The 24,768-nt window shown below is 35.1% G+C and overlaps 5 protein-coding genes across 5 annotated transcripts; 3 read left to right on the top strand and 2 right to left on the bottom strand.

Moving 5' to 3' along the window:
• Nucleotides 1-505: 505 nt before the first annotated feature.
• LOC123891629 (S-sulfo-L-cysteine synthase (O-acetyl-L-serine-dependent), chloroplastic-like) lies at nt 506-5,538 on the bottom strand. The gene is made up of 10 exons (XM_045941544.1): nt 5,251-5,538; nt 5,058-5,167; nt 3,606-3,663; nt 3,227-3,490; nt 2,950-3,087; nt 2,420-2,471; nt 2,242-2,291; nt 1,896-1,955; nt 1,503-1,583; nt 506-903 (listed from the first exon to the last, which is right to left on the bottom strand). The coding sequence occupies exons 1-10, from the start codon at nt 5,509-5,511 to the stop codon at nt 823-825; spliced, it is 1,155 nt and encodes a 384-aa protein (XP_045797500.1). The 5' UTR covers nt 5,512-5,538; the 3' UTR covers nt 506-822.
• Nucleotides 5,539-6,617: 1,079 nt separating this feature from the next.
• Nucleotides 6,618-9,733, bottom strand: LOC123891275 (probable arabinosyltransferase ARAD1). Its single transcript, XM_045941115.1, has 2 exons — nt 8,332-9,733; nt 6,618-7,471 (listed from the first exon to the last, which is right to left on the bottom strand). Exons 1-2 carry the CDS (start codon nt 9,322-9,324, stop codon nt 6,914-6,916), a joined length of 1,551 nt encoding a protein of 516 aa, XP_045797071.1. The 5' UTR covers nt 9,325-9,733; the 3' UTR covers nt 6,618-6,913.
• Nucleotides 9,734-15,325: 5,592 nt separating this feature from the next.
• LOC123891758 lies at nt 15,326-21,640 on the top strand. The gene is made up of 5 exons (XM_045941655.1): nt 15,326-15,379; nt 19,532-19,854; nt 19,945-20,077; nt 20,174-20,578; nt 20,702-21,640. The coding sequence occupies exons 2-5, from the start codon at nt 19,532-19,534 to the stop codon at nt 21,638-21,640; spliced, it is 1,800 nt and encodes a 599-aa protein (XP_045797611.1). The 5' UTR covers nt 15,326-15,379.
• On the top strand, nt 16,097-17,580 carry LOC123891759. Its single transcript, XM_045941656.1, has 3 exons — nt 16,097-16,730; nt 16,836-17,466; nt 17,565-17,580. Exons 1-3 carry the CDS (start codon nt 16,097-16,099, stop codon nt 17,578-17,580), a joined length of 1,281 nt encoding a protein of 426 aa, XP_045797612.1.
• Nucleotides 17,768-19,329, top strand: LOC123888951. Its single transcript, XM_045938116.1, has 2 exons — nt 17,768-18,417; nt 18,498-19,329. Exons 1-2 carry the CDS (start codon nt 17,792-17,794, stop codon nt 19,270-19,272), a joined length of 1,401 nt encoding a protein of 466 aa, XP_045794072.1. The 5' UTR covers nt 17,768-17,791; the 3' UTR covers nt 19,273-19,329.
• Nucleotides 21,641-24,768: the final 3,128 nt, after the last annotated feature.

Raw genomic sequence — 24,768 nt, 5'->3', positions numbered from 1 at the left:
TTGCTCTCTACCTCCAAAACTACTCTTCCTTGATGGAGTTAAAGAGTCACACTCCATTCACATCATATTTGTACCTAAGATCCTCCAAATGAACTCAGCGTCTTTTAATGCGTTCCCAATGTTTCATGCACAGTTTGTGACCCTAGCCCCTAGGTACCTACATCAGTCCCACAAGAATGAAAATTACACAGCACACCAACAGGGTAGGTCTTATCTCAACTACCATGAAGTCATGCACGCCTATTTTGATGCCTGATGATATACTACTAGTACTGCAGAATTTGGAAGAATGCAATGCTGTTGAATAAATAATGGTTCAGCACACCGATGATACCATCGTCAACCATACTATCTTCATTTATCAGTATGTAATGCTTCAATATTTATCATATGACATATGCTACATTTTGGGGGTATTGGTAATTAACAAAAAAGAAATCAATAACCTGTAAAACATTGGAATACTTTTCATCATGTTGACTGGGGAAAGAAAGTTGAAGAATAATGAAAAGAATAGAATGCTAGTCCAAGCTATATTACCAGCACCAAAACAAAAATAATTGTACATCAAGTCAGTCCCCTTCTGCATCCAGTATGAACTCAGCTTCAAGAAACGTTCTTTTTCCAAATGGATGCATCTGATGCAAAACTTCCTATGATTTAAAAATTTACAGCAGCTACATACTGATTTTAATCTTACACATACTGTGTGATTATACCTGTACAAAACATATGGCAACTATTTTCTTGTTCTTGAATGATGCCATGAGAGAAACTTCAATTTCCAAATGCCATTCGTCACATTAAGGGAAAATCTAGTTGTTACATTCGCCGAACCTCTTCATAGATAGAATTGAAGAGGGTAGTGGTAAGATACCTCTCACCAAAACTAGGAAAAATAACCTTCAAATATGCAAAATAAAGAGGATGAGTCAGCATCAGCCATTAGGAAGCATTATGAACATGAGAAAAATTTATCATGCAAGTAGTAAAATAGAACATCTAACTGCATGTGTTATGTACACTCTTCTGTTCCAAATTTCTACCCTGGCTATATTAGCTTAATCTGGGGCACCAACACAGTCAAGTTTGCCTACGCCCTTATTTGTGACTCTATTTACCTTACCATCATTTGCCATTCTGTGAAAGGAAGCACAGAAACAACATTAAGATAGAAGCATCATGACTCTAATGAGATCTTGCTCAAAAGAGATTCATTTTGCAAGAAGTCATCATCATCTTCCCAAGAAGATAAGATTCTCGACATGATGATTTGAGAGCAAAAAGTACTAGAGAATATACAGACAATTATATATCTATGCACAACACCTGTTTGTTACTAGAAAAAATCACAAAGCTTCATTTTATTCCATCAATATTGACGTTAAAAGTAACCTGTCTACACACACACACACACACTATCGAAAGTAACCTTCCTATTATACCCAACCAATTAAAACAACAAAAAAAGAGAGGCAAAATATTTTAAGAAATTAACTCACTGCTATAAGTTTTCCAGCATTTTTGGGCCGCCTTGCTAAAGTTATGGCAGCTGCTGCTGCAGCTCCTGAAGAAATCCCAACCTAGACAGAAATTTGAAAAAAACAAATTGTAAAACCTATTCTAAAAGTAAAAACCAAGTTACTTTGCAGCTCACAGTGACATTGCAATACCCAACAAACACGAAACTAAAGATGAAGAAGGTCAAACCAATAACTAAATTGAATTTTTGATGTACAATATATACCAAATAAAACTAAATGCAGATGACCTAATTCAGTTTATATACAAAACAGATGAGTTTAAAATACCAAAATATTGTGAAACTTAGTCCATAAACTTCGTTAAATATGAATCATAAAACAAATATATAATTAACTTAAATTATAACTAACCAGCAATCCTTCTTCCAATGCTAATCTCCTTGCCATTTCAATAGCTTCAACATTGGTAACCTGTAATTTCATGTGTCAAGATGATTTATTAAGCAAAATAATCCTGATACGTTAGTAATGAAGATAAAAGATAATAGCAATAACACTGCATAAAAGAAAAGAAAAAAAAAACCAGAGCAATAACTAAATAACTAAAATGAATGAATAGCAATTAAATCATATATGCAGATGACTGCAAAGTATCACCTATAATGAAAAGCAAACGAGAATAAGCCCAAACAGGTTTGTTTGACCAAAAAAAAAATGGTAAGTTTACAACAGAAGGGGGATAAATTTTTCTGTTTACCTTGACAACCTCATCAAGCAGTTTGATATCCAAAATGCTTGGTATGAAACCTGCAACAAATTCCCCAATACAGTCAAGTCAATAACTGATAAGAAAATCCGTTTCAGGTGGATATGAAGAGGAGAAAAACAAGAAAAAGTAAAAGCATCCATTCATAAATTTCATAAAAGATTCATACCTGGATTGTCTCCTGAGATTATACTTCTGTCTGCAGGTTCCACCCCAACCACCTAATTAAACAACGTACGGCACAATTTAATGCTAGGCATAGACAGTACAACAGAAAATGCCTCACTTGCACTTTAAATTTAGAAGCATACAGCAACAATTGTGTAACAAATGCCGACTACATTCAGTAATGTTGTGCAGTTGATTTCTAACTAGAAAATGTTGGCGATTAAAAAAAACAAACTAGAAAATGTTGGTCAATTTATGGTTTGATTAAATGTATGCTAGAATAGCCAGTCTATGCCTTCCTTCCTCTCCCCTCAGTCCCCACCTAAGGGTCAGGGATACAAAAACATGTATCCAAGTTCCTAGAGAACTAAATATGAGAAATATATTAAACAAGTTCTCATCACAGTGATTCAAATTAAAAAGGTTTTGAAATTTGATTTCGTGATATGATATAGTAAATTCAGTGCCAAAAACAATGAGTATATCATTCAATTTGAAATAACAAAGGGCATATCAAAGGAATAATCAAACCTGTATATTTTTGTTCATCAATTTCAGATAATCTCCGGTGCCTGTAATAGTGCCGCCAGTTCCAATAGCAGCAACCAATACATCAACACTACCCATGGTATCCTCCCATATCTCTGGCCCTGTAGTTTCGAAGTGGATCTGTAATTTGTACATATAAATCTTAATAACATGTAACTAAATTTGTGTTGTAACTTCTATCTTCATACCATACCATAAAATTTAAAACACAGGTAATTAAAATGGTGAAGGTCTCATATGAGATGGATTAAGAATTAACCTTGGTATTATTTTTGTTATCAAACTGTCGAAACATGTAAGCATTGGGTGTGGCGTTGACAATTTCTTCAGCTTTGTCAACAGCCCCTTTCAGCCCTTTCTCTGCATTCGTCAAAATAACCTCTGCACCAAATGTGCGTAAAAGGATTCTCCTCTCAATATTTACGGAAGCAGGCATTGTGACTATCAATTTATACCCCTTAGTTGCCGCAACAAAAGCAAGGCCAAGTCCTGTATTTCCAGTTGTTGGTTCAACTAAAACAGTCTGCACAAATACAGAATCAGGAATTTAAAGAAAATCCAAGATTCAACGGCTTTTAACAAATTACATCATTTAATAGAAGAAATTTTTGGATACCCTAAAAATCTTCACAACATACCTTCCCCGGAGCAATTGCTCCATTCTCTTCAGCATCAGCCAACATGCTATAGCCAATTCTGACATTTTGCACAATAATATATATTAATATATGACATATCTCCAGTTTGAGGGTCGAACTCAAAAACAAAGCAAAGTGAAATTCTTCTGTCAGATAAATAACAGCCTTCACTTTAATCAATATGCAAAACAAATGGACAAATTAGTACAATACAATGTGGAGAAATTTCATATGAGTAGTGCTGCCAATTGTAGATTGTGTAAAATAGCAGTTTGATCAAATTCCCTGCGCAGCAATGCTATAGTGCCACAATTTCACAATATTTTGTACTAAATAGTGTATCGCAGAACAATAACAAAATAGTGTATCGCAGAACAATAACGATTTGTTCACATTCCCTATGCAATAGCACTGCTATAGCTGCTATTTAACAACATTGCTTTTAAGAGAGTCATACTTAATCAATTAACTTAACATGACAGTACAAATAATTTGCATAACTAATGCATTCTCACGAACATACTCAACTCTGTCCTTTTAATTGTATTTTCCAAAAGAATTAAACCTACTTAGCATCCTTTTAAAAATCAAAAGCATCTTTGGTGACCATTGATCATGTCACTATTTCCCCCAAATTAATCATTGAAATAGGTAAGATTCAATGGAGATACATGTCAATGTAAAATAGATTTACACCGACATCCAATAAAAACCCATGGTATTGCCACGTAAGCCCATGTTGTAACTGTATTTTGAAAAATAACTGCAAATTACTCTATTCTTATTGAAAATAACAGTGCATGCCCCCTTTTCTCAATAGATAATATTGAGTTTTTTCGTCTTTGATAATTGTACGCAAATAAAAGGTTTAAATATGATGTTAGTCCTTGCAAATATAACCCTTTTTGGTTTTAGTCCCCATAAGATTTTTTGTTTGGGTTCAGTCCTGCAAATTCAAAACTGGTTGTTTTTAGTCACTAATGCCACCTCATTGGACCATGTGACACCACATGGCCTAATTATATTGGGCTACATATGACGCCAGGACTAAAAACAATAATTTTTGAATTTGCAGCGACTGAACCTAAACACAAAAAATTTACAGAGACTAAGACAAAAAAACACTATATTTGCGGGGACTAACATAATATTTAAACCTAAATAAAAATATTAAATAGACAGAGGGCCCGTTTGGATTGACTGCTTATGCGAAAGAACATGTACAAATAAATAAGCTTTTATGTATTATTATTATTATATATTTCAAAGTAGTTTATGAGAAAACAGTTTATAAATTCACAATTTTTGTCGGTGAAAACTTATGAATTAACATAAAAGTTTATTTATTTGCATAAGCTATTTTTGTAAGCCAAATCCAAACGGGCGCAAAGCACATATTACAAAATAAAATAAAAATAAGATGATCTTCAAAGAGAATTGAAAAGAAATTACCTGTCCTTGACACTTCGGCATGGCTCCATAGATTCAAGTTTTGCAGCAACGTTAGCTACACATCCTTCTGTAACTTTATTCAGATACACCATAGGTGTATTTCCAATCAACTGCATTAATTCATTTCTAACAAATTCGTTCAAATTTTTCAAATGTATATAATTATAACCATAACTAGAAGGTGATGAATTACCTGAGTGACATCTTCGGCAATGTTAACGGCGTCAAGTCCTTCTCTGGTGGTAGAGTGGAGTGACGGAGTTGAAACAGTAGCGGTGGCGGAAATTGTTCGGCGAAAACGGATACAAGGTTTGTTACGGTGGAATTGAGTAGTGAAAGAACGGGAACGAGGATGAAGTGTTGTTGTAGAAGGTGAAAAACATGAACATGATGATGATGATGAAGATGATAGCGCCATTATCATGTTCTTGAGATTTATCATGGGTTTTACCATTTATATTCTTCCATTATCTATTCTGTTAAAAAAAAAAAAAAAAACCTATCGTTATCTATTTCATTTGCTTTGGGCCAAAGGATTGGGCTTCTTTGCTTTTAAAACCTTCTTTTACTGTTACACCCTCTCGTTGTTAGTGTAAAACTAGTATACATTGATAGTGCATGTCTCATTTTCTCTGTATTTTGAATTTTTTGTTTTGAGAAAAGAGACTATTATTTAATAATTACTATTTTACAATTAACCCTCGAGAGAATTTCAACTACGTTCTTTAAAATTACAATTTGCTAATGTTATAAAATTTTTAAATTGACAATGTTAGTAGTTAGTCGTTATTTTTATTAGAGAAGGGAGTTGAACTTAAGACCTTCTTTATCACTCCACTGATAATAAAATGTTCACAAAATTCAATTGGGACATCTTTTTTATTGGTCATTTCTTTGATTTGCAAGCTGAGCCTACCCATCAACTACAAAAGTGAAGGTGATTATGATTTGAGAATCATGGATTAGAATGAGATGCATGATGGTGTGTTATTGTTTCAGGGGAAGATGTTGCCTAGAAAGAAAAAAAAAATGGTTGGAAGATGTCTCTTGTTAATAGTCCTACATCGGATGTGGATGGAATGAACATGAGTTAGAGGTAATTCTTACCTTACAAGCAAGATTTGTAAGGTTGGGTTCGGCCCAACTCTCAGTTCTAAAATAGTATCAGAGCCTCCTCCATGATCCGTTAGGCCACTTACTATCAGGTTTCTGATCTGCGCACTAAGCAAGTAGTGTTGTGCACGAGAGCGTGTGTTAAGAGTCTCATATTGGTTGCGAGATGACTTAAATATATGTTTATAAGTGAGGATAATCCGCACCTTATAAGCCAATTTTATAAGGTTGAGCTAGGTTCAACTCCCGATTATAATATCTCATTTGAGTATTAACTGAGACTAGACATCTTTCATGGAAGCTCTCTCAAGTCTCAATAATAAAACAGAAAATCTATCCACACACACATACACATAAAAACACAACTAGAATAGATAGTGTTACATCTTAAATATATTTGAATCCTAAGAGAAAGATAAGAAATGAATACAGAAAGTTCCTTCAAATAAAGAACAAAACAAATTTTTAGATAAGAATAGATTGTGCAGCTGCTACATAAAAATCTAAATAACATGTACATGTTTGTTCAAATAAAGAACAAAACAAATTTTCATTGTATATTATACCCTCAATTCCAACCAATACTGAAATCATATAATTTCCAAAATCATCTTTCCTATATCATAAGTCATCATGTATGAACAATACAATGTCGAAGTCACTATCAAAATCACAACTATATTGTATATATAAAAACTTTGTTGCATTTCTAAAGACAAAACCTCATGTACCAACCTTATATATCACCAAAAATTAGCTGGTGCAGGTATAGATTTATGTCCCTTATCTTTATTACCATAAACAGACCTAAAAAATCTCCTAGACCTGTTTGTTTTCAACTTTATAAACGGAACCTTACGCGCAACAGCTTGCCAAATCATTTGTACAGCATCACCTTCCTTAGAAGGGAACTGAAACTCAAAGAATTTTTCAACTTCTTTCAACCTGTTCCACATTCTTGTCCACTCATCTTTGCCAATACTCCTCATGAAGTCTATCAGAAACTTCTTTTTAAGAGCGTCTCTTGTTCGAACAAATATACAGAACTCGGAGTAGTCAAGAACATCTTCATATGGAAGCTCAATTTGATCACTGATTATTACAGGAACACAGTGACTTGCAATGGCGTCAAATAAGCGATTTGATGATGGTGTGTCGCCGGCTATGTTGAGGCAGAATTTGGATGAGCGCATTCCATCTGTTGATTTCCTCACTCCGCCTTTTTGAACACTCCCAAATGAAAAATGTACATCTTTTTCATCTTTTAGAAGATAAAATAGTTCTTGTCTAGCATAGCCTCCCTGTGCATAAGAAAAACTCAAGTTGAGCACAATTGATTGTTTTTTGGGCTAAAAATATGTTACATGCAAAATTTCACTTTAGCCCTTGTATATGTAATGAATGAGGAAGCATTTGAGAACAGAAATTTCCAAACATACCAGAGAAAAAGGAGTCAAATTCCTCAAAATTTACTCAACTATAAGTCACAGATTGGATAAAATTCTCCACAAAGTGCTTATGGAAAAACTAATTTTAAACTTTGCAACAATAATGAGATTCTGAAAAATAACAATTCATATAGGATGAAATCAATTGAGAGGTATGCTAGAATCTAATGAAAACTGAGTCTAACATGCAAACCATGGAATTAAATTGCGGTCCGCCTCCGCAATTGTTGTTGCAGTATTGTTGATGCGGTAGCCTTTGCAACCGCATCGCACCGCAATTGCGGTCTGACTTTTCATTCAAGTGTATGACTGCATCTGGAGCCGTACCGCATCAGACAATTTCAGCCATGTTCGTTCAAATTTTCTCACCAAAAACTAAAATTTATGAACCTCAAATCCTAATTTGTGTCAAATCTAATGAAAATTTTTACTGTTAACAATCTCTCAACCATGTATTTCAAACATTGAATAAGAACTTATAGAATAAACTGAAACTTTATAATGGTTGGTAAATAGTGTAGTGGCATAGTGGTGTCATTTTATATAGTTTGTGAAAATTTAAAATAATTTCAGGCAGCATTGTGCGTCGCAACAACCACAATAACTGCAACCGTGACCGCAATTTAAAACCATGATGCAAACATTAAGGTTGCAAACACTTAGAAAAGCTAAATAAACAAATAAATCAAAACAGAAAGAAGAGCATAACATACATCTTTTCTGTAAATAGCTCCTTGGAAGTAAAGCAAAGTTTTTCTGCTATCAAAGGTAGATTGATCATCAACATAAGAACCAACAACATGTTTATACGGCGCAATCACGTCTTTCTCAACATTCGCTATATTAGGAGGATATCTTCCAAAATCAGACAAAATAAAAGTTGCAGGCCACAACTTCATTCTAGCATCCAACATACTATTAGGATGATGAGCCAAAATCAAATGATCTCTTCCACCAGACCTTTTCCATTCCTCTTGACTCATCAAATACCTAACCAACTTCTCTTGCAACACCTTGTTTCTACTCCTCCTTTCGTGCGGACCTGTTTTCGAGTATCTGTTATAAGTCAAAGATGAAAAAAATGGCACAAATATAACATCAGCATCACTTGAGTTCTTAACTCTGATTACAGTTCTAGCATTGTTCGGATAAGTTTCTGGAAATTCTGATGCTAGAATATCTAATGTTAGCCAATATTCAATACTATGTTGTAAATTCAAACCACCAGGATAATGTGGTACATTGGTTTTCATATCAGGCCAAACAATTTTTCTTTTTTCGTCGCCTTTCCAATCTAATAATCCGAAATGAAATTCCGAAGGTAAATCGTACATGAAAACTTTCAAAACAACTTTGTTATTGTTGATGATGATGATGCTGCTGTTGTTGCTATTGTTGTTGTCATTTGATGTGGTTGTGTCAGTGTTGCATTTTGGTATATCATGTGTTTGTGTTTTGGTGTTTACAAGAATTGCTCTATTGTTGAACGAGGATTCAGAGTTTTGCGATTGAGATGATGATTCGGAACCGGAGTTATCAAATGTGGTGGAGATAAGCTGTGAAATGGCGTCTTGTGTTGAATCGGAGCGCGTTGAACGAAGAACGAAAAGCCATGACATGATGAATAATAATGTTGTTGTTGTGAAAAAGAAACATAATGATTTTCTTGAAACAACCTTAATGGCAGAAGCATTTCTCTCTACCATTGTAATTGCATCACAAAGCACCAATCAAATGTATTTGTGTGAGATCACAAATTCACAATCACTTTGTACTTTGTATTAGTCCTTTCTATATCTGACCAAAATATAATCAAGATGTTTGTTATCTGAATCAGGTTTGTTCGTCTTTCAGATGTTCAGTCCTGAACGTGAGGAATGTGGGACCGTGGTCGGTCAGCGTAAAGAAAATAAGATTGATGGATGAAGGAATGAAATGAGGTGTGAATGTTTGTGTGTGTGAAGTGTGAGAGTTGGAATGGAAAGGAAGAAGAAGGAAGCGTGAGAATAGGGTCTAACTGTGGAAGCGTTCTTCTATTAGTAGTAGCTAAGAGGTCTCTAATTGATATTAATTCCATAACAAATCCAATCGTCAGCGTTATTTAAAGATGTTATTATTGATAAAGGTATAACGTGAGCTCAATGATCTCAAATTGATGGTGGATATTAATGACTAATATGTTAATTCAACATGAAAAATTGATTAGTCAAAAAAAAAAATGAAAAATTGATGATGTATATAAACAACTATTTATACCCACGGGCTAACGTGTGTCGACCCATGAGCATGCGCGGGTCCGTTTCCTACAGACGGCACCAATGCTCCAATCCGACCAAGTCCATATCTCCGTGGAGTGTTGTATATAAACTACCCATAACATCGATTATCAAGCGATATGAGAGAACACAAATCACATGCAAGCATGGTGTTCAACAACATATTTCATGTCCACGTAAACATTATTACTCATGTTAATTATGTGTTTTTTTTAGTATGTAGATAAATTCGCGGATACCACTGAAATTGATAAACAATTACAATGTTTGAAGTTTGAATTCAGATAAAGACATCCAACTTTGTAATATCAACATTTGTCACTTGAATAAATAACCTACTAAGGAATATCATTTCATATTTACAATATTCACTAAATTATTAATTATTAATTTTTCAGTTGCACTTTTAATTATTTATTGTACTTTTTTAAAACCACTATTGTAATAATTTATAAATGGAGCTAATAAAAAATATAAATTTTAAAACGTGTATTATTTATTTTTTACGATTTTAAGGTTTCATGATAAAGTAATAACTTATCTTTCATTAACTCAATTAATAATTAATAATTAACTAATCTCTATCGAAAAACCTGTAAAAAATTATTATTACTAGTACTTTACAAATGTCAAGAAGCTATTTAAGAGTGTAACTCATTAGAAAACTCGTTAGCTGTTTGAGCTCAATCACTTGATTAAATTGAATACATTTCTTAATCTTCAGAATCATTTCCAGAAATTGAATTCATTAACTCAATTAATAATTAACTAATCTCTATCGAAAAACCAGTAAAAAATTATTATTACTCGTACTTTACAAATGTCAAGAAGCTATTTAAGAGTGTAACTCATTAGAAAACTCGTTAGTTGTTTGAGCTCAATCACTTGATTAAATTGAATACATTTCTTAATCTTCAGAATCATTTCTAGAAATTGAACTGAGTTGACTTTGATAGCTGTTTGAGCTCAATCACTTGATTAAATTGAATACATTTCTTAATCTTCATAATCATTTCTAAAAATTGAACCGAGTTGACTTTGAATCCGCTCGAATCTATATTTAAATAAGCATTTTTTATATTGAACAAATAAAAACAAATATATGGGAGGCACATCCATATGTGCAACCCACTTTGGTATCATGTCTCCATATGCCTATTTTTATTGTCACCATTCCCATGTTTAGATTGTTCAAATTCATATAATGTTCTTGCTAGCACACATATGGTAAATGTATCAATCTCAATATCTCATTATCAAATGAAAAGCAATTATTTCAGACTTCAAAACTCAATAAAGTTGTGAAACTAAATGCACAGTAGATCCAATGTTTCCTAGACTCTTAACCAAAAGAAAAATAATTTGCAATCAGTTTCTTAAATAGCTAAGGCCGTGAAATGCAATGTTAAGCACCGTGCTGAATGAAGACGATCAAAACTGGAACTGCGACTCAGGAGCATATTCCAGGGCTTCGAGGTGAGCAGCCATTGCCTTGTTCATTGGTGGCGGGCCACATCTCAGAATCTGAAATTCCTCGAGAACATGTCTCTGATCAGTTATCTTCCCTTTTACATCACAATAAGCGGAAAAAACAAAAACGTCATAATTGAGGAATAGGCAAAATAACGAAAATGATTACCTTAATATCTTCTGCTGGAGGAGGCAAATGTGCTTGAATCATCTCCTTTGATACAAATCCGACGCCACCATCCCATATCTCAGGAGGCTAAAAAGATTACATAACAAAATCAATTGACAAACTCATCTGGAGACTAATAACTAAGTATAAGCTCAAACCACTAACAATAAGACATTAAGACTTAATAACATAATCAGGAAACAACAAAATTACTTCCTCAATTAGATAACTAACTGATTCAACATGTTATAAAGATATTACAACATAATCTACAAAGCGAAATATTAAACGATAATCTATAGGTATCAATCAACACCAAGTAACTTAAGATGCGAGATGGCTCCAGAAAGCATAATCATGTTAATCATGGAACGAAGTGTTCAAGTTGGAACGCATCGGAAATTTCAAATCAAAGGTTTGTTGGCACCAAATTATTTGTTGAAATTTGAGGAATTTTAGGTTAAAGAATAGGAGAAAATAATAAGGAACATTAAAATATTATTGATAATGATGTCAATAACCCTAGACTATGTTTGGATTGATGGAACATAATGGAGCGGAACGGAACGGAATGAAACATAATGGAATGGAGTGGAACGGAATGGAATAGATATTCCATTCCATTGTTTGGATATTTTACGACGGAACGAAACTAATTTCCCACTCTATTGTTTGGAAAGTGGACGGAATGGAATGAGTTATAATTTTTTATTCCAATTTTATCCTTTATTTATAAAACATTTACATGTTGAATTTTCTTCTCAATTCAATTAACATGCTTCACATATCACTGTTCCTACTGAAATCACACTCTCAACTAAACAAACTACAAGAAATAAAAGAAACAAAAACAAAAGTTAAAGAAGACACATTCAAACAAGAGCACCGATGATAGCATACCAGCATACAATGAGTCTGCAAAATTAATTGTATGAAAAATTGGACTCAAAGAATTCATGAATCCATAGAATTTTACACGGAATGAGAATTCCCAATTAATTTATAACCCCAACATCTCATGCCAAAAAGAACATCCCATAACAAAAATAGAAAACTCCCAAAAAACCCAATAAACTGGAGCTGGACAATAGAGTTCATAGTTGAATCCAAAACACATAAAAACCAACATTGCAACAGGAGGAAACGCACAATAGACGAAGAAGAAACGTTGAACAAGAAATGAGGGAATACTTAGAACGGTTTAACGTTGAACAGGAAAAGAGGGAGTAGTAAAGTAGGGACAAAATTGTAATTTTAAAATTAATGTGTTCCATTCCATCACATACACCCCAATTTGGGGGGAATGGAAAATTGGATAAATGGATGGCATTGGATGGAATGAGTTCCATCACACTCCATTCCACTCCATTAATTTTTTGCAAAACCAAACAATGGAATTTAACTTCATCCCACTTCATTCAATTCCATTCCACTACTTTCCATCAATCCAAACATAGTCCTAATTATAATATTTACATTATTTACATTAATCAAATAGTATGACACTACCTTGATATTTATAACCAAGTGAATAAATTTAAATCTAAACTAAATCCCTTTATTATAGGGCTAAGAATAAACAAACCAAATCGAGATATTTTCTCAACAAATAATATTATAATATTTTCTATTCTAACACTCTCCCTCAAGCTAAAGCTTACTAAGCTTTAAGCTTGTTACAAAATTAAACCTGAAAATAAATTAAATCCATTGATAGCAAGCCAACGAAGAGCAGTAACCAAAGAAGCAGTAGAGGAGCGGCTGAAGAAATGAATCCATATCAAATTAAGTAAAAATACCTGCGGATTGAAATATCACAAACGGGGGCCCGCAGATTAAAGAATCACAAACGGGTAACTGTGATTAAAGGTAACGAGACCCGCGGATTAAATAATCACAAGGAACCAAATAATTAAGGGACAAAATGAAGAATAATGCACATAAGTTGGAAAAAGCATTAGGATATAAAACCAATCATTTTAGTATATACCTTGATAACTAGTTCAAAATGTCCAACATCGGAATCCAAAGTTGTAGGAGTATATGGTTTGATAACCTCATCACCTTGACCATCCTTACCCCTGTTCGAAAAAGTGGCTGGTTCACAATATGAAAATAAAACATTTGTAAAGGATTTAAGGAAGATATAAGGGCATGGAAAAGCTTATCGACAAGCATAAGCACCTGTGAAACTCTTTGTGAGAGCTTATGGAAAGGCTCATGACATGTCCATAAATTGTTTCAGCTTATTTCCATGAGCTTTCCATAATAACAACTTAGAGCTTATATGAAAACAGTTCGGCTTTATTTTACCTTTTGTTATTAAAATAGTGATAGGTTCAATTCAGTATCAAAAAACAATTAAAAGCAATCAACAGTAATAACAGAGGGAAATTGAGGAAATATTATTATAATATTGTCAACTAGAGTTCAAACGGGATCTAGCTGAATAGTACAAATGGAAATTTTGAAAGAAATAGTACTGAAATAACACTACAAGAAAACATGTTTTTACTGACCAAACTTATTGAGGGCTAAAAGCCCTCAGTAATGCATTTGTGCAATATTGAAGGTCCCAGGCCGTCATAATGTAGTCTTGGAGAACGGAATTTAATTAAAAATGAACTATTAAGAATTACTGACGGTCCTGGGCCGTCAGTAAAGCAATTGGTATTGCAGACGGTCCCAGGCCGTCAGTATGTTGCTAGCCGTTAACCATTTCTGACGGTCCTGGGCCGTCAGTAAAGCATGTTAATTATGACGGTCCCAGGCCGTCAGTATGTACATAACCGTTGTGTGATTATGACGGTCCTGGGCCGTCTGTAATTGGGCAATTTTGAATTTTAAACTTTAACGGTCAATAAAACTACTCCTATATATTACTACTCCTTCACTTCATTTTTTCATTTCCATTCTCTCTCTAAATTTTCTCTAACTTCTCTCTTAAATTTTCTCTAATTTCATACTTTCAACTTTTTTTTTTTGACGAAATACTTTCAACTTAATCTCCAATTTCTCTAATTTTCTCTCTTAAGTGGTAAGTGTTTGTGTTTTACTTTTACGAATTTAAAATTTTTGTTTTGTTATTTAAATGTATATGTTCTAATATTTGTTGTTTACCATTATTAATAGCAAGTCTTATTCTCGTGAGGAGCGGAGTTCGTGGGCTAGGTGCGCGCCAAGTAAGAATCTACTCGGCACCCAAGTAAGTAACGTAATTTTAATCTATATAGTGATAGTTTTTTTTTATCATATACTTAGTAATATTTATATTTATAAACAGTATATTTATATTATTTTTTAAAAAAACGAAATTTTTTTAAAAAAAATTTATAAAAGAAATTTTTTAACAGTTTGTGTATTTTAAAAAAAGTGATGTAATTTTCATATTTCCATCTAAAAAGTGGTAAGTGTTTGTGTTTTACTTTTAAAGTTAAAATTTTTACTTTGTTATTTAAATGTATGTGTTCTAATATTTTTGTTTATTTCGAAAACAGAATTATTTTTTTTAAATAAGTATTTTTTTTTTCAAAAAAACAGTATATTTATATTATTTTTTAAAAAAACGAAATTTTTTTAAAAAAAATTTATAAAAGAAATTTTTTAACAGTTTGTGTATTTTTAAAAAAGTGATGTAATTTTCATATCTCCATCTAAACAGTGGTAAGTGTTTGTGTTTTACTTTTAAAGTTAAAATTTTTACTTTGTTATTTAAATGTATATGTTCTAATAATTTGTTATTTACAATTTTTATTAGCAAATTCTCGTGGTCATCGGAGGTCGTGGGTTAGGAGCGGAGTTTGTGGTTAGGAGCGCGCGCCAAGTAAGACTCTACCCGGCACCCAAGTAAGTAATATATGTAATTTTAATTTATAATATTTAGTGATAGTTTTATTTTTACCGTACACTTAGAAATAGTTACTAGCATTTTATTATTACTATGTATTTAAAAAAAGAAAAACAATTATATTTAAAAAATTATAATATATATGTTAAAAAGTCGGTAGTTTTGTCAACTAAAAAACTTAGTATTTTTTAGATTTAATAAACCATAAACTTTAAAAATAAAATGTTAAAAGTTTATATGTTATTGTTGAGTAGACATATATATATGTCCAAAATACTTTTGAAAAATAAAGTAATAAATTTAATACATATATCGATCTAATTATATATTAATTAAACTACACAGATATGGATTTTAGCAATCGTAATTGGATGTACGATAGACATAATCCTGGAAAGAGGGGCCGGGTTAAAGAGGAATTTAAAATAGGGGTCGAAATGTTTATCAATACAGTAAAATATAATGACATTGTGATACGTGAAGGGGGAATTAGATGTCCGTGTGTACTTTGTCGATGTACAAGAATACAGAGCGAAGATGAAATTAGGTCTCATTTATATAAAAAGGGATTCCAACCTAATTATTGGGTTTGGTCAAGTCATGGCGAAGGATGTTCCACGACTGTTCCCGTGAATCAAAATCGTGCTTCAAGCAGTGTTTTTCAGCCCGTTGTTGTTCCCCAATATTATCATCAGCATTATGATCCGTTTAATGAGATGGACAATATGATAACTAATGCCCTTGGGTTTAATACGCCGATTTATGTGCCAAATGATGTCGACGACCCTGCTGATGATGAATATGACGCTGATGTTAACGTCGAGAGACCAAATGAGGAAGCCCAGCGATTTTTTGATCTTTTGAAAGAGACAAATACACCGTTGTGTGAAGGCTCTCGAGACTCAAAGTTAACGGTGTGTATTAGACTTTTGGGTATCAAGTCTGAATGTCTTGTTTCAGAATACACCATGGACTTGATAACAAAACTGATGTTGGATATAACAATAGACCGTCCTCTTGATTTGCCAAAAAATTATTACGAAGCAAGACAATTGGTTGCAAAGTTAGGACTCGGAGCGAAGAGAATTGACTGTTGTGTTAACGGGTGTATGTTGTACTATAGCAACGAATTTGGTGTAGATGACGGTGCATTACTTGAATGTAAATTTTGTCAAGAACCAAGATATCGTGTAACAAGAAATTCACGGTCAGTCAGAAGGAAGCCAATCCCAAGAAAGGCGATGTTCTATTTACCCATAATACCAAGGTTGCAAAGGTTGTATGCATCGATGCAAACAGCCAGTAAAATGACATGGCATCGTGAAAACTATGAAAGGAGAAAAATGTCAGGTGAGTTGCGACATCCTTCTGATGGAATGGCTTGGAAGCATTTTGATCAAGTTTATCCTGAATTTGCTTCGGAGCCACGGAATGTCCGACTTGGGTTATGCTCAGATGGATTTACACCATATACTCAAGTATCAGCCACTCCATATTCATGTTGGCCTGTTCTGGTTACCCCGTACAATCTTCCTCCTGATATGTGCATGTCAAAACCTTACATGTTTTTAGCCGCTGTAATACCAGGCCCATCTAGTCCAACTGTTGGTATTGATATCTATTTACAACCTTTGATTGATGATTTGAAGAGATTGTGGAACGGTGTTGCGACGTATGATATCAACCAAAAACGAAATTTCAATATGAGAGGAGCTTTGATGTGGACCATTAATGATTTTCCTGCATATGGGATGTTGTCTGGATGGGGGACACATGGTAAACTAGGATGTCCTATTTGCATGATGGACACCAAAGCGTTTTGGTTAGAAAACGGTGGGAAGGCTACTTGGTTTGACTGTCATCGTCGGTTCTTGCCTACTGATCATCCGTTTAGAAGAAATAAAAATGCTTTTGTTCATGGTGACACCGAGACTCGTGATCCACCAGATTATTTGACATCCCGACAAGTCTGGAACAAAGTGAAAGATATTCCAAAGGTTGAGGTTGTAGGTGGTGTTGCATCTAAACCGCGTGGTTATGGACAAACACACAACTGGACAAAAAGAAGTATCTTTTGGGATCTGCCGTATTGGAAAGACAACCTTTTACGTCACAACCTTGATGTTATGCATATTGAGAAAAATGTGTTTGAAAATATTTTTAACACTGTCATGAATGTCAAAGGAAAAACGAAAGATAATGACAACGCGAGGAGAGACATAGGGTTGTATTGCAAACGTAACGAACTGTTGTTGGTGGAGACATCTAACGGCAAACTTCTTAAACCTCGTGCAAACTATACTTTATCTCCTGAAGAAGCAAAATCTGTTTGTCGATGGGTAAAAGAAGTGAAGATGTCGGACGGTTATTCGTCGAATTTGGCGAGATGCGCTGATGTTGACCATGGAAGGATGCGTGGGATGAAAAGTCATGATTGTCATGTTTTTTTCCAGACTTTACTTCCGATTGCATTTAGTTCTTTACCCCAACATGTATTGAATCCGCTTATTGAAATCAGTCAATTTTTCAAGAATTTGTGTTCGACAACGCTAAGAGAGGCTGATCTCATCAAGATGGAAAATGACATTCCACTGATCTTGTGTAAGTTGGAGAGAATATTTCCTCCTGCCTTGTTTGATTCTATGGAGCATGTTGTGGTGCATCTTGCATACGAGGCTAGGCTTGGTGGGCCGGTTCAATATAGATGGATGTACCCGTTCGAAAGGTTCATGGGTTATGCAAAACGTGCCGTGAAAAACAAAGCTAGGGTCGAAGGCTCAATTTGTGCAACATACTTACACCGCGAAACAATTTACTTTTGTTCGCATTACTTCAAAGACACGTTGTCATCAAGCCATATTCGCAATGAAACTGAAACATCTCGGCCTGTGAGAATTCACCCATTAAACATGTCAATATTCAGCTTGCCTGGTCGTAATGGTGGTGGTGAGAAAGTGTTGTATCCTGGTGACAAAGTTCTCTATTCGGCGCATGTTCACTTGCTGATTAATTGCAATGAAGTCGAGCCATATTTACAGTGAGTATTTTTAATTAGTTAATAAATAATTATTTATTCCAATTAAGTTCGCTTATAACTAACGATATTTAATAACTTAGGATGTTTTTAACACAACATACTTCTGCTCAAATCAATTCGCAATTTCCAGCATGGTTCAAAGAATACATGTACCAACAAACACCCGCAACTCGTGTCATACAACACTTGAGAAACTTATCTGATGGCCCAAAGTCAACCGTTAAACAATGGCACACCTACTTTGTCAATGGTTACAGATTTGAGACACACAGTTGGAGTGAAGGAAAAATAACAGTAAACAGTGGAGTGTGTATGAAAGGTGTGACTGAAAATGGTGAAGGAGATTTTTACGGTGTCATTGAGAACATATTTGAAATCGAATACAATTACCTTGATTACAAGAAAACAGTCGTGTTGTTTTACTGTAAATGGTTTGATCCTTCAAATAGAGGTACCAGATATGATTCAAAGACTAATACCGTGGACATAAAAATGAACAAACATTATCCATTGTATGATCCGTTTGCTATGGCTCATAACGTCAGACAAGTTCACTATGTCCCTTATCCATCGACTACAAGGGATAAGCGAGGTTGGTGTGCCGCAATAACATCAAAACCAAGGGGTCTGATTGAAAAAAATGAGATAGATGAACGTGAAGATGAACCATATCAGGAAGATGAGATGTCCAATGTTGATGATGTCATTGCAGTTGAAACTTTTAATCAACTTTGTGTACAAGAAGAAGCCGAAGAAGTACCTTCTGATGGTGATGTTGATGAAGAGGACGTCGAAGCTAATGGTGATGATGAAGGCAGTGATGATGAAGATGTATCAGATTGGGATGACAATTAATTTTATAATATAGTTATCCGCGTTGTAATAATATTAATCGTTGTACTTGAATATTTGTTTTTGGTTGCATTTGTTTATCGTTTAATGATGATGAATTATAAAACAATATATGTCATGTATTTCTTAATTAATTATATATATATTTGTCATGTATTTCTTAATTATATATATATTTGTCATGTATTTCTTAATTATATATATATTTGTCATGTATTTCTTAATTATATAAATATATTTATCATATATTTTTTTATTATAGATGAATCCAGATGAAGAAAATTTTGATGATGACAATGTCGATGATGACATTGATGATATTCCACCAGCACCGGGTGTCGGACGCGGACGCGGACGCGCTCCACGTAGACGTGCTTTACCCCGCCGCGTTGTTCGGAATCGATGGTTGGAGGGTATGCCCAAGTCTCGAACCGTAGACGGTGTGGAAGAGGAGTACGACTCCTACGACGACGATGATGACCACGAGGACGAGGAAATAGCCGATATTGCACTTTTAGCTCCTCAAAATGAATTGTTGATTGACCGGCATGGTAGACCCATCATCATGCCATATACCGCCACAGAGTAAGTTAATTATTATTAAGAATTTGTGTTTAATAAATTAATTGGATATATATGATAATTATTCTTAACTAATATATATATATTGTGCAGTTTGCAACCCCAAAATCCGGCGAATAAGGCAATCAATAATGCATTGAAATCCAAATTCCAGGCTCCATATCTCAACTGGACGGAGGTCAGGGCAGATGAGCGTGGATATCAACAATTTTGGAATGGCTTCAGGGTACGTTTTTATTTATAATTACTTTTTTATCCAATCAATTTTGTTACTAAACATATATTTACTAATTTATTAACAATTTTTCTTTATTTTTCGTAGTCGCAAGTAACTTGGCTGAATCACCACACAGCGGCTATTGAGCGTATATTCAACAAAAAAGCCACCAAGCGTCTGTCGACCTTACTTTTTGAAGCGCGGAAAAAGATTAAAAAGGATCCTTCAAAACCACCACTTTGGCTCGCTGGCAATTCATACCCTATGCTCTGCCGCAGATGGGAAGAGGAAGAGTATATTGCAAAGTGTATAAAGAACAAAGCCAACAGAAATACTGATGAAGCCAATCGTGCGTGCGTACACTCTGGAGGGTCTAAATCTGCCGGAACGCTTCGTCTTGAGTTCATCCAACAATTTGGTCGTCCACCCACCTTTATGGAGATGAATGACATGATGCACCGGTATGCAGATTCCGGTGAGTGGACGGGGGCAAGGGCGCAAGAAGTGTCGGTAAGTATTTAATTATATATATTATTTATTATTTATTTCGTATAACATTATTTTTTAAACATTATATAATTATATCTAAACATTATAATTAATTAATTATAATTTTTTTTTAATTTATTGTAGAGGTTGACGCAAATTTGGGTTGAAGAATATAATGCAAGCCAACTACGACTACCACCTCATAGGCGAGATAATGAGGATGTTCGTCGAAACAAGATGTCGTTGGCTTTTGTTAAGAATGCTGGTGGTGCGACTCGAGGTCGCAAATTCGCTGCTGGGTGTACATCTTCTCTATATGCAAGTGACCCAACTGGTTTGAGAGATGTCACTTACACATCTTCATCTTCATCGAGTACAGGACGCTCTCGTCCAACTCAAAGAGAGGAAACCGATGATGAGTATGAAGCGCGAATGAGGGCCACGTATAGAGAAGAATTCCGCGATGAGTTCGAAGCATCATTTGATGACCGGGTGGACGTACGGGTCCAACATATATTGCAGGAATTCTTTTCACAGCAGAGGGCGCCGGCGCCGGCGGGGGGAGGGGTTGGATCATCATCTCAGGCTTCGGCACGACAAAATCAAAATGCCGGTGAACAAGAATATCGACCGGATTTGAGTAGCATGGTTAATTTGAATCAGCTGCCGGAGTACCGAGAGGGTGATCCAGTACTGAGTATGAGCATAGAGGATATGAGTCAGATGCTTAATGAACCAGTTCATTTACAATTTTTTGATCCTACTGGGCAAACAAGTGGAAGCAGTAGTGACGGAAGCGGTAGAAATAATCAACAAACTGCTTTCACCGAATACCAGAGATCATTAAATCCACAACAAGACTTCATAATCCCACATCCAAATCAACCCCAAGGCAACTTCTTCCCAAATCAAGCCCCAATTAACTTCGTTCATAGGCCTGTGGCACGACCTCCTTCGCGAACGTCACTCCCCGGAGTCGTATTACACGAGGGAGGTAGAGGCCGAGGCCGAGGAAGGTCGCGTCAGCCAACAGACACTGGCAAGGGGAAGCGACCACTATATCAGCCGCCTGACCAACGTTGATGTGTAATTTTAATAATCTGTTGTTGATTATTATTTGTTTAATTGTTTTCTTTTTGTAATGACAATATTATCATTATATTTAATTATGCTTATGTTAAGTATTTTTATTATGCTTTTTATTAAATTTTAATTTTAATATTTTTTTAATTATTTATTATGCAGTATATTTTTTGTTTTAAAAAATTAATATTAATTTTTTTAAAAAAAAATTAATAATTTAATTATTTAAAAATCAAATACTGATTTTTAAATAATTAAATTATTAATTTTTTTTTTAATCGTTCACCATTACTGACGGCTCTAGGCCGTCACAATGTGCGAAAAGAACAAAGCATACTGACGGCTCCAGGCCGTCACAAATGCGTGGCCTTTTGAATTGACCGGTGTGTATTATTGACGGCTCCAGGCCGTCAGTAACGTTATTGACGGTCCTGGGCCGTCAGTAACCATTACTGGCGAGCTAATTACAGAGGGCCCAAGGCCGTCAGTAATGCATGCATTTTAGACGAAATTTGTGCATTACTGAGGGCCAAAGGCCCTCAGTAAATGCATGTTTTCTTGTAGTGTAAGGGGATGACACTTCGAGAGGCCAACTCTCTCCTAGTAGTAGTGACTACAGAAAACTATGCATAAAAACAATGACAGAGAACATTCCGCTATTTAATCAATTGGATATCCAGATCTATTTTCTCCTCCTTCGCTGAATAAGAAAACATTCCTACACGGGAATGATTTGCTGTATCCTTATCCTTTTGCCCACGTTTCCTTATATAGAATCTGTCATAACTATCAATACCTCCCCCTTCAAAATTCTCCTTGACCTCAAGGAGGAATCCAGGAAACTCTTTTCTCATTTTGTCAGCTAACTCCCAAGAGTTCTCAAATTCCGGCAATCCTTCCCATTTGATTAAAACTTCCACTTCTCCTTGGTCATTCCTTCGAGTATCTAAAGCCTCTTCCGGACCAGGTTCTAAGTGTCAATCTTCGTTCATGCAAGCAGGCAAGGGCTGAGGCTCAATGTTAGGAGTTACAGCTTTCTTCAATAATGATGCATGAAAAACTGGATGCACCTTAGTGTCTTCAGGCAACTTCAACTTATAGGCTACAGGTCCTATCTTCTGTATCACTTCATAGGGTCCATAGTATCTAGGACTTAGCTTCTGATTAAACCTCTTAGCTAATTTCTTCAATTTATATGGTTGAATTTTCAAATAAACCATATCACCTTCAGTATATTCCACCTCCCTTCTATGCTTATTTGCTTGAGCTCTCATAATGTCTTGGGCCTTCAATAACTGCTCTTGCATCTCCTTCAGCATTACATTCCTTTCAGCTGTCAATCTATTCACTTCTTCCACTGCTGACAGACTTACATCTCCCTTCACTAAAATTGGTGGTGATCTTCCATACAAGGCTTCAAATGGAGTAGTTTTTAGTGACGCATGGTAGTTGGTATTGTACCAGTACTCTGCCCAAGCCAACCACTTAGGCCACTGCTTTGGTTTCAACCCTGTCAAACATCTCAAATAAGTCTCTAAGCACCTATTCACTACCTCAGTTTGGCCATCTGTCTGAGGATGATAAGCACTACTGTACTTCAGCCGTGTTCCTGCCTGTTTGAATAATTCTGACCAGAAATGACTCAAGAAGACCTTATCCCTATCCGACACTATGGAGCTTGGAAACCCATGCAACCTTACCACTTCTCTGATAAACAATTCTGCAATATCTTGGGCAGTATAAGGGTGTTTCACTAGTAAAAAATGGGGATACTTGGTCAACCTATCAACCACTACCATAATTGTATCAATTCCTTGAACCAGGGGTAAACCCCCTATGAAATCCATAGAAATATCACTCCATGTTTGTGTAGGTACTGGTAAAGGCTGTAACAGTCCACTTGGGCTTAAGGTTTGATACTTATTCCTTTGACATACTTCGCAGGTTTGCACATAGTCATGTATCTGTTTTCTCATACCTTCCTAATACACCAACTTTGAAATTTTTTTATAAGTCCTGAGAGACCCTGAATGCCCACCAATGGAGGTATCATGAAATTCATGTAATAACCAAGCAATCCTAGGTGATTGTTTTGGAATGACCACCCTACCTTCATGAAATAATCTTCCTCCTTTCAACTGATACCCTGGGTAACTCAAGGGATCACTTATCAAAGCTTGTACCATAGTTTTTAACTTAGCATCAGCTTGTACCTCAGCTTCTAGCCCCTCCCAAGCTTCACACTGAATAGTGGTGATGGCGTTATATTGCATTTGCCTAGACAAGGCATCTGCAGCATTATTTTCTTTCCCAGGTTTATATTTAATTTCAAAATCAAACCCAAGCAATTTTGAAACCCATTTCTGCTGATCCTCCCCCATAGTCCTCTGCTCAGTAATAAACTTTAAACTTTTTTGATCAGTGTGTACTTGAAAATGCCTTCCCATCAAATAGGGTCTCCATTTTTGGATTGCTATTACAATGGCCATCAACTCTCTCTCATAAACTGATTTCTGTTGAGCCTTATCAGATAGTGTCTGACTCATAAAAGATATAGGTCTACCTGCCTGCATAAGCACTGCCCCTATACCTTTACCAGAAGCATCTGTCTCCACTACAAATTCCTTAGTAAAATCGGGCATAGCTAACACTGGGAGTGTTGTCATAGCCTGCTTCAAACACTCAAAAGCCTTTTGAGCCTCATCATTCCAATTAAACCCATCTTTCTTCAACAATTGAGTTAAAGGCCAAGCTTTCTTTCCATAGTCCTTAACAAACTTTCTATAATATCCAGTCAAACCCAAAAAACCTCTCAAACCTTTGAGATCCTTGGGAACTGGCCATTTCAACATGTCCTCAATTTTCTTTGGATCAGCTGACACTCCTCTTCCCGATATGAGATGGCCCAGATATTCAACTTCATCCTGGGCAAATGAACATTTCTTTTTGTTAGCAAACAACTGGTGTTTTCTTAAAACCAACAGAATTTCCCTCAAGTGAGTCTGATGATCTTCCTTACTCTTACTGTAAATAAGCATGTCATCAAAAAACACTAAACAAAATTTCCTCAAATAGGGTCTCAATACTTCATTCATTAAGGCCTGAAAGGTTGAAGGAGCATTGGTTAA

Source organism: Trifolium pratense, linkage group LG6 (genome assembly GCF_020283565.1).
Source record: "Trifolium pratense cultivar HEN17-A07 linkage group LG6, ARS_RC_1.1, whole genome shotgun sequence".
NCBI lineage: Eukaryota > Viridiplantae > Streptophyta > Magnoliopsida > Fabales > Fabaceae > Trifolium > Trifolium pratense.
This window is presented reverse-complemented; position numbering and strand designations above follow the sequence as displayed.

Coding starts and splice junctions, on each gene's coding strand:
- LOC123891629 (XM_045941544.1), bottom strand. CDS start 5,511: ATGGTAAAACCCATGATAAATCTCAAGAACATGATAATGGCGCTATCA. Junction 2,472..2,949: donor TGATGAACAAAAATATACAG/GTTTGATTATTC, acceptor TTGTTTAATTAG/GTGGTTGGGGTGGAACCTGC. Junction 1,584..1,895: donor CATTGGAAGAAGGATTGCTG/GTTAGTTATAAT, acceptor ATTTCTGTCTAG/GTTGGGATTTCTTCAGGAGC.
- LOC123891275 (XM_045941115.1), bottom strand. CDS start 9,324: ATGGTAGAGAGAAATGCTTCTGCCATTAAGGTTGTTTCAAGAAAATCA. Junction 7,472..8,331: donor GAGCTATTTACAGAAAAGAT/GTATGTTATGCT, acceptor TCTTATGCACAG/GGAGGCTATGCTAGACAAGA.
- LOC123891759 (XM_045941656.1), top strand. CDS start 16,097: ATGGACAATATGATAACTAATGCCCTTGGGTTTAATACGCCGATTTAT. Junction 16,731..16,835: donor TGAAAGGAGAAAAATGTCAG/GTGAGTTGCGAC, acceptor GGTTATGCTCAG/ATGGATTTACACCATATACT.
- LOC123888951 (XM_045938116.1), top strand. CDS start 17,792: ATGCGTGGGATGAAAAGTCATGATTGTCATGTTTTTTTCCAGACTTTA. Junction 18,418..18,497: donor GAAGTCGAGCCATATTTACA/GTGAGTATTTTT, acceptor TTAATAACTTAG/GATGTTTTTAACACAACATA.
- LOC123891758 (XM_045941655.1), top strand. CDS start 19,532: ATGAATCCAGATGAAGAAAATTTTGATGATGACAATGTCGATGATGAC. Junction 19,855..19,944: donor ATGCCATATACCGCCACAGA/GTAAGTTAATTA, acceptor TATATTGTGCAG/TTTGCAACCCCAAAATCCGG. Junction 20,078..20,173: donor AATTTTGGAATGGCTTCAGG/GTACGTTTTTAT, acceptor TATTTTTCGTAG/TCGCAAGTAACTTGGCTGAA.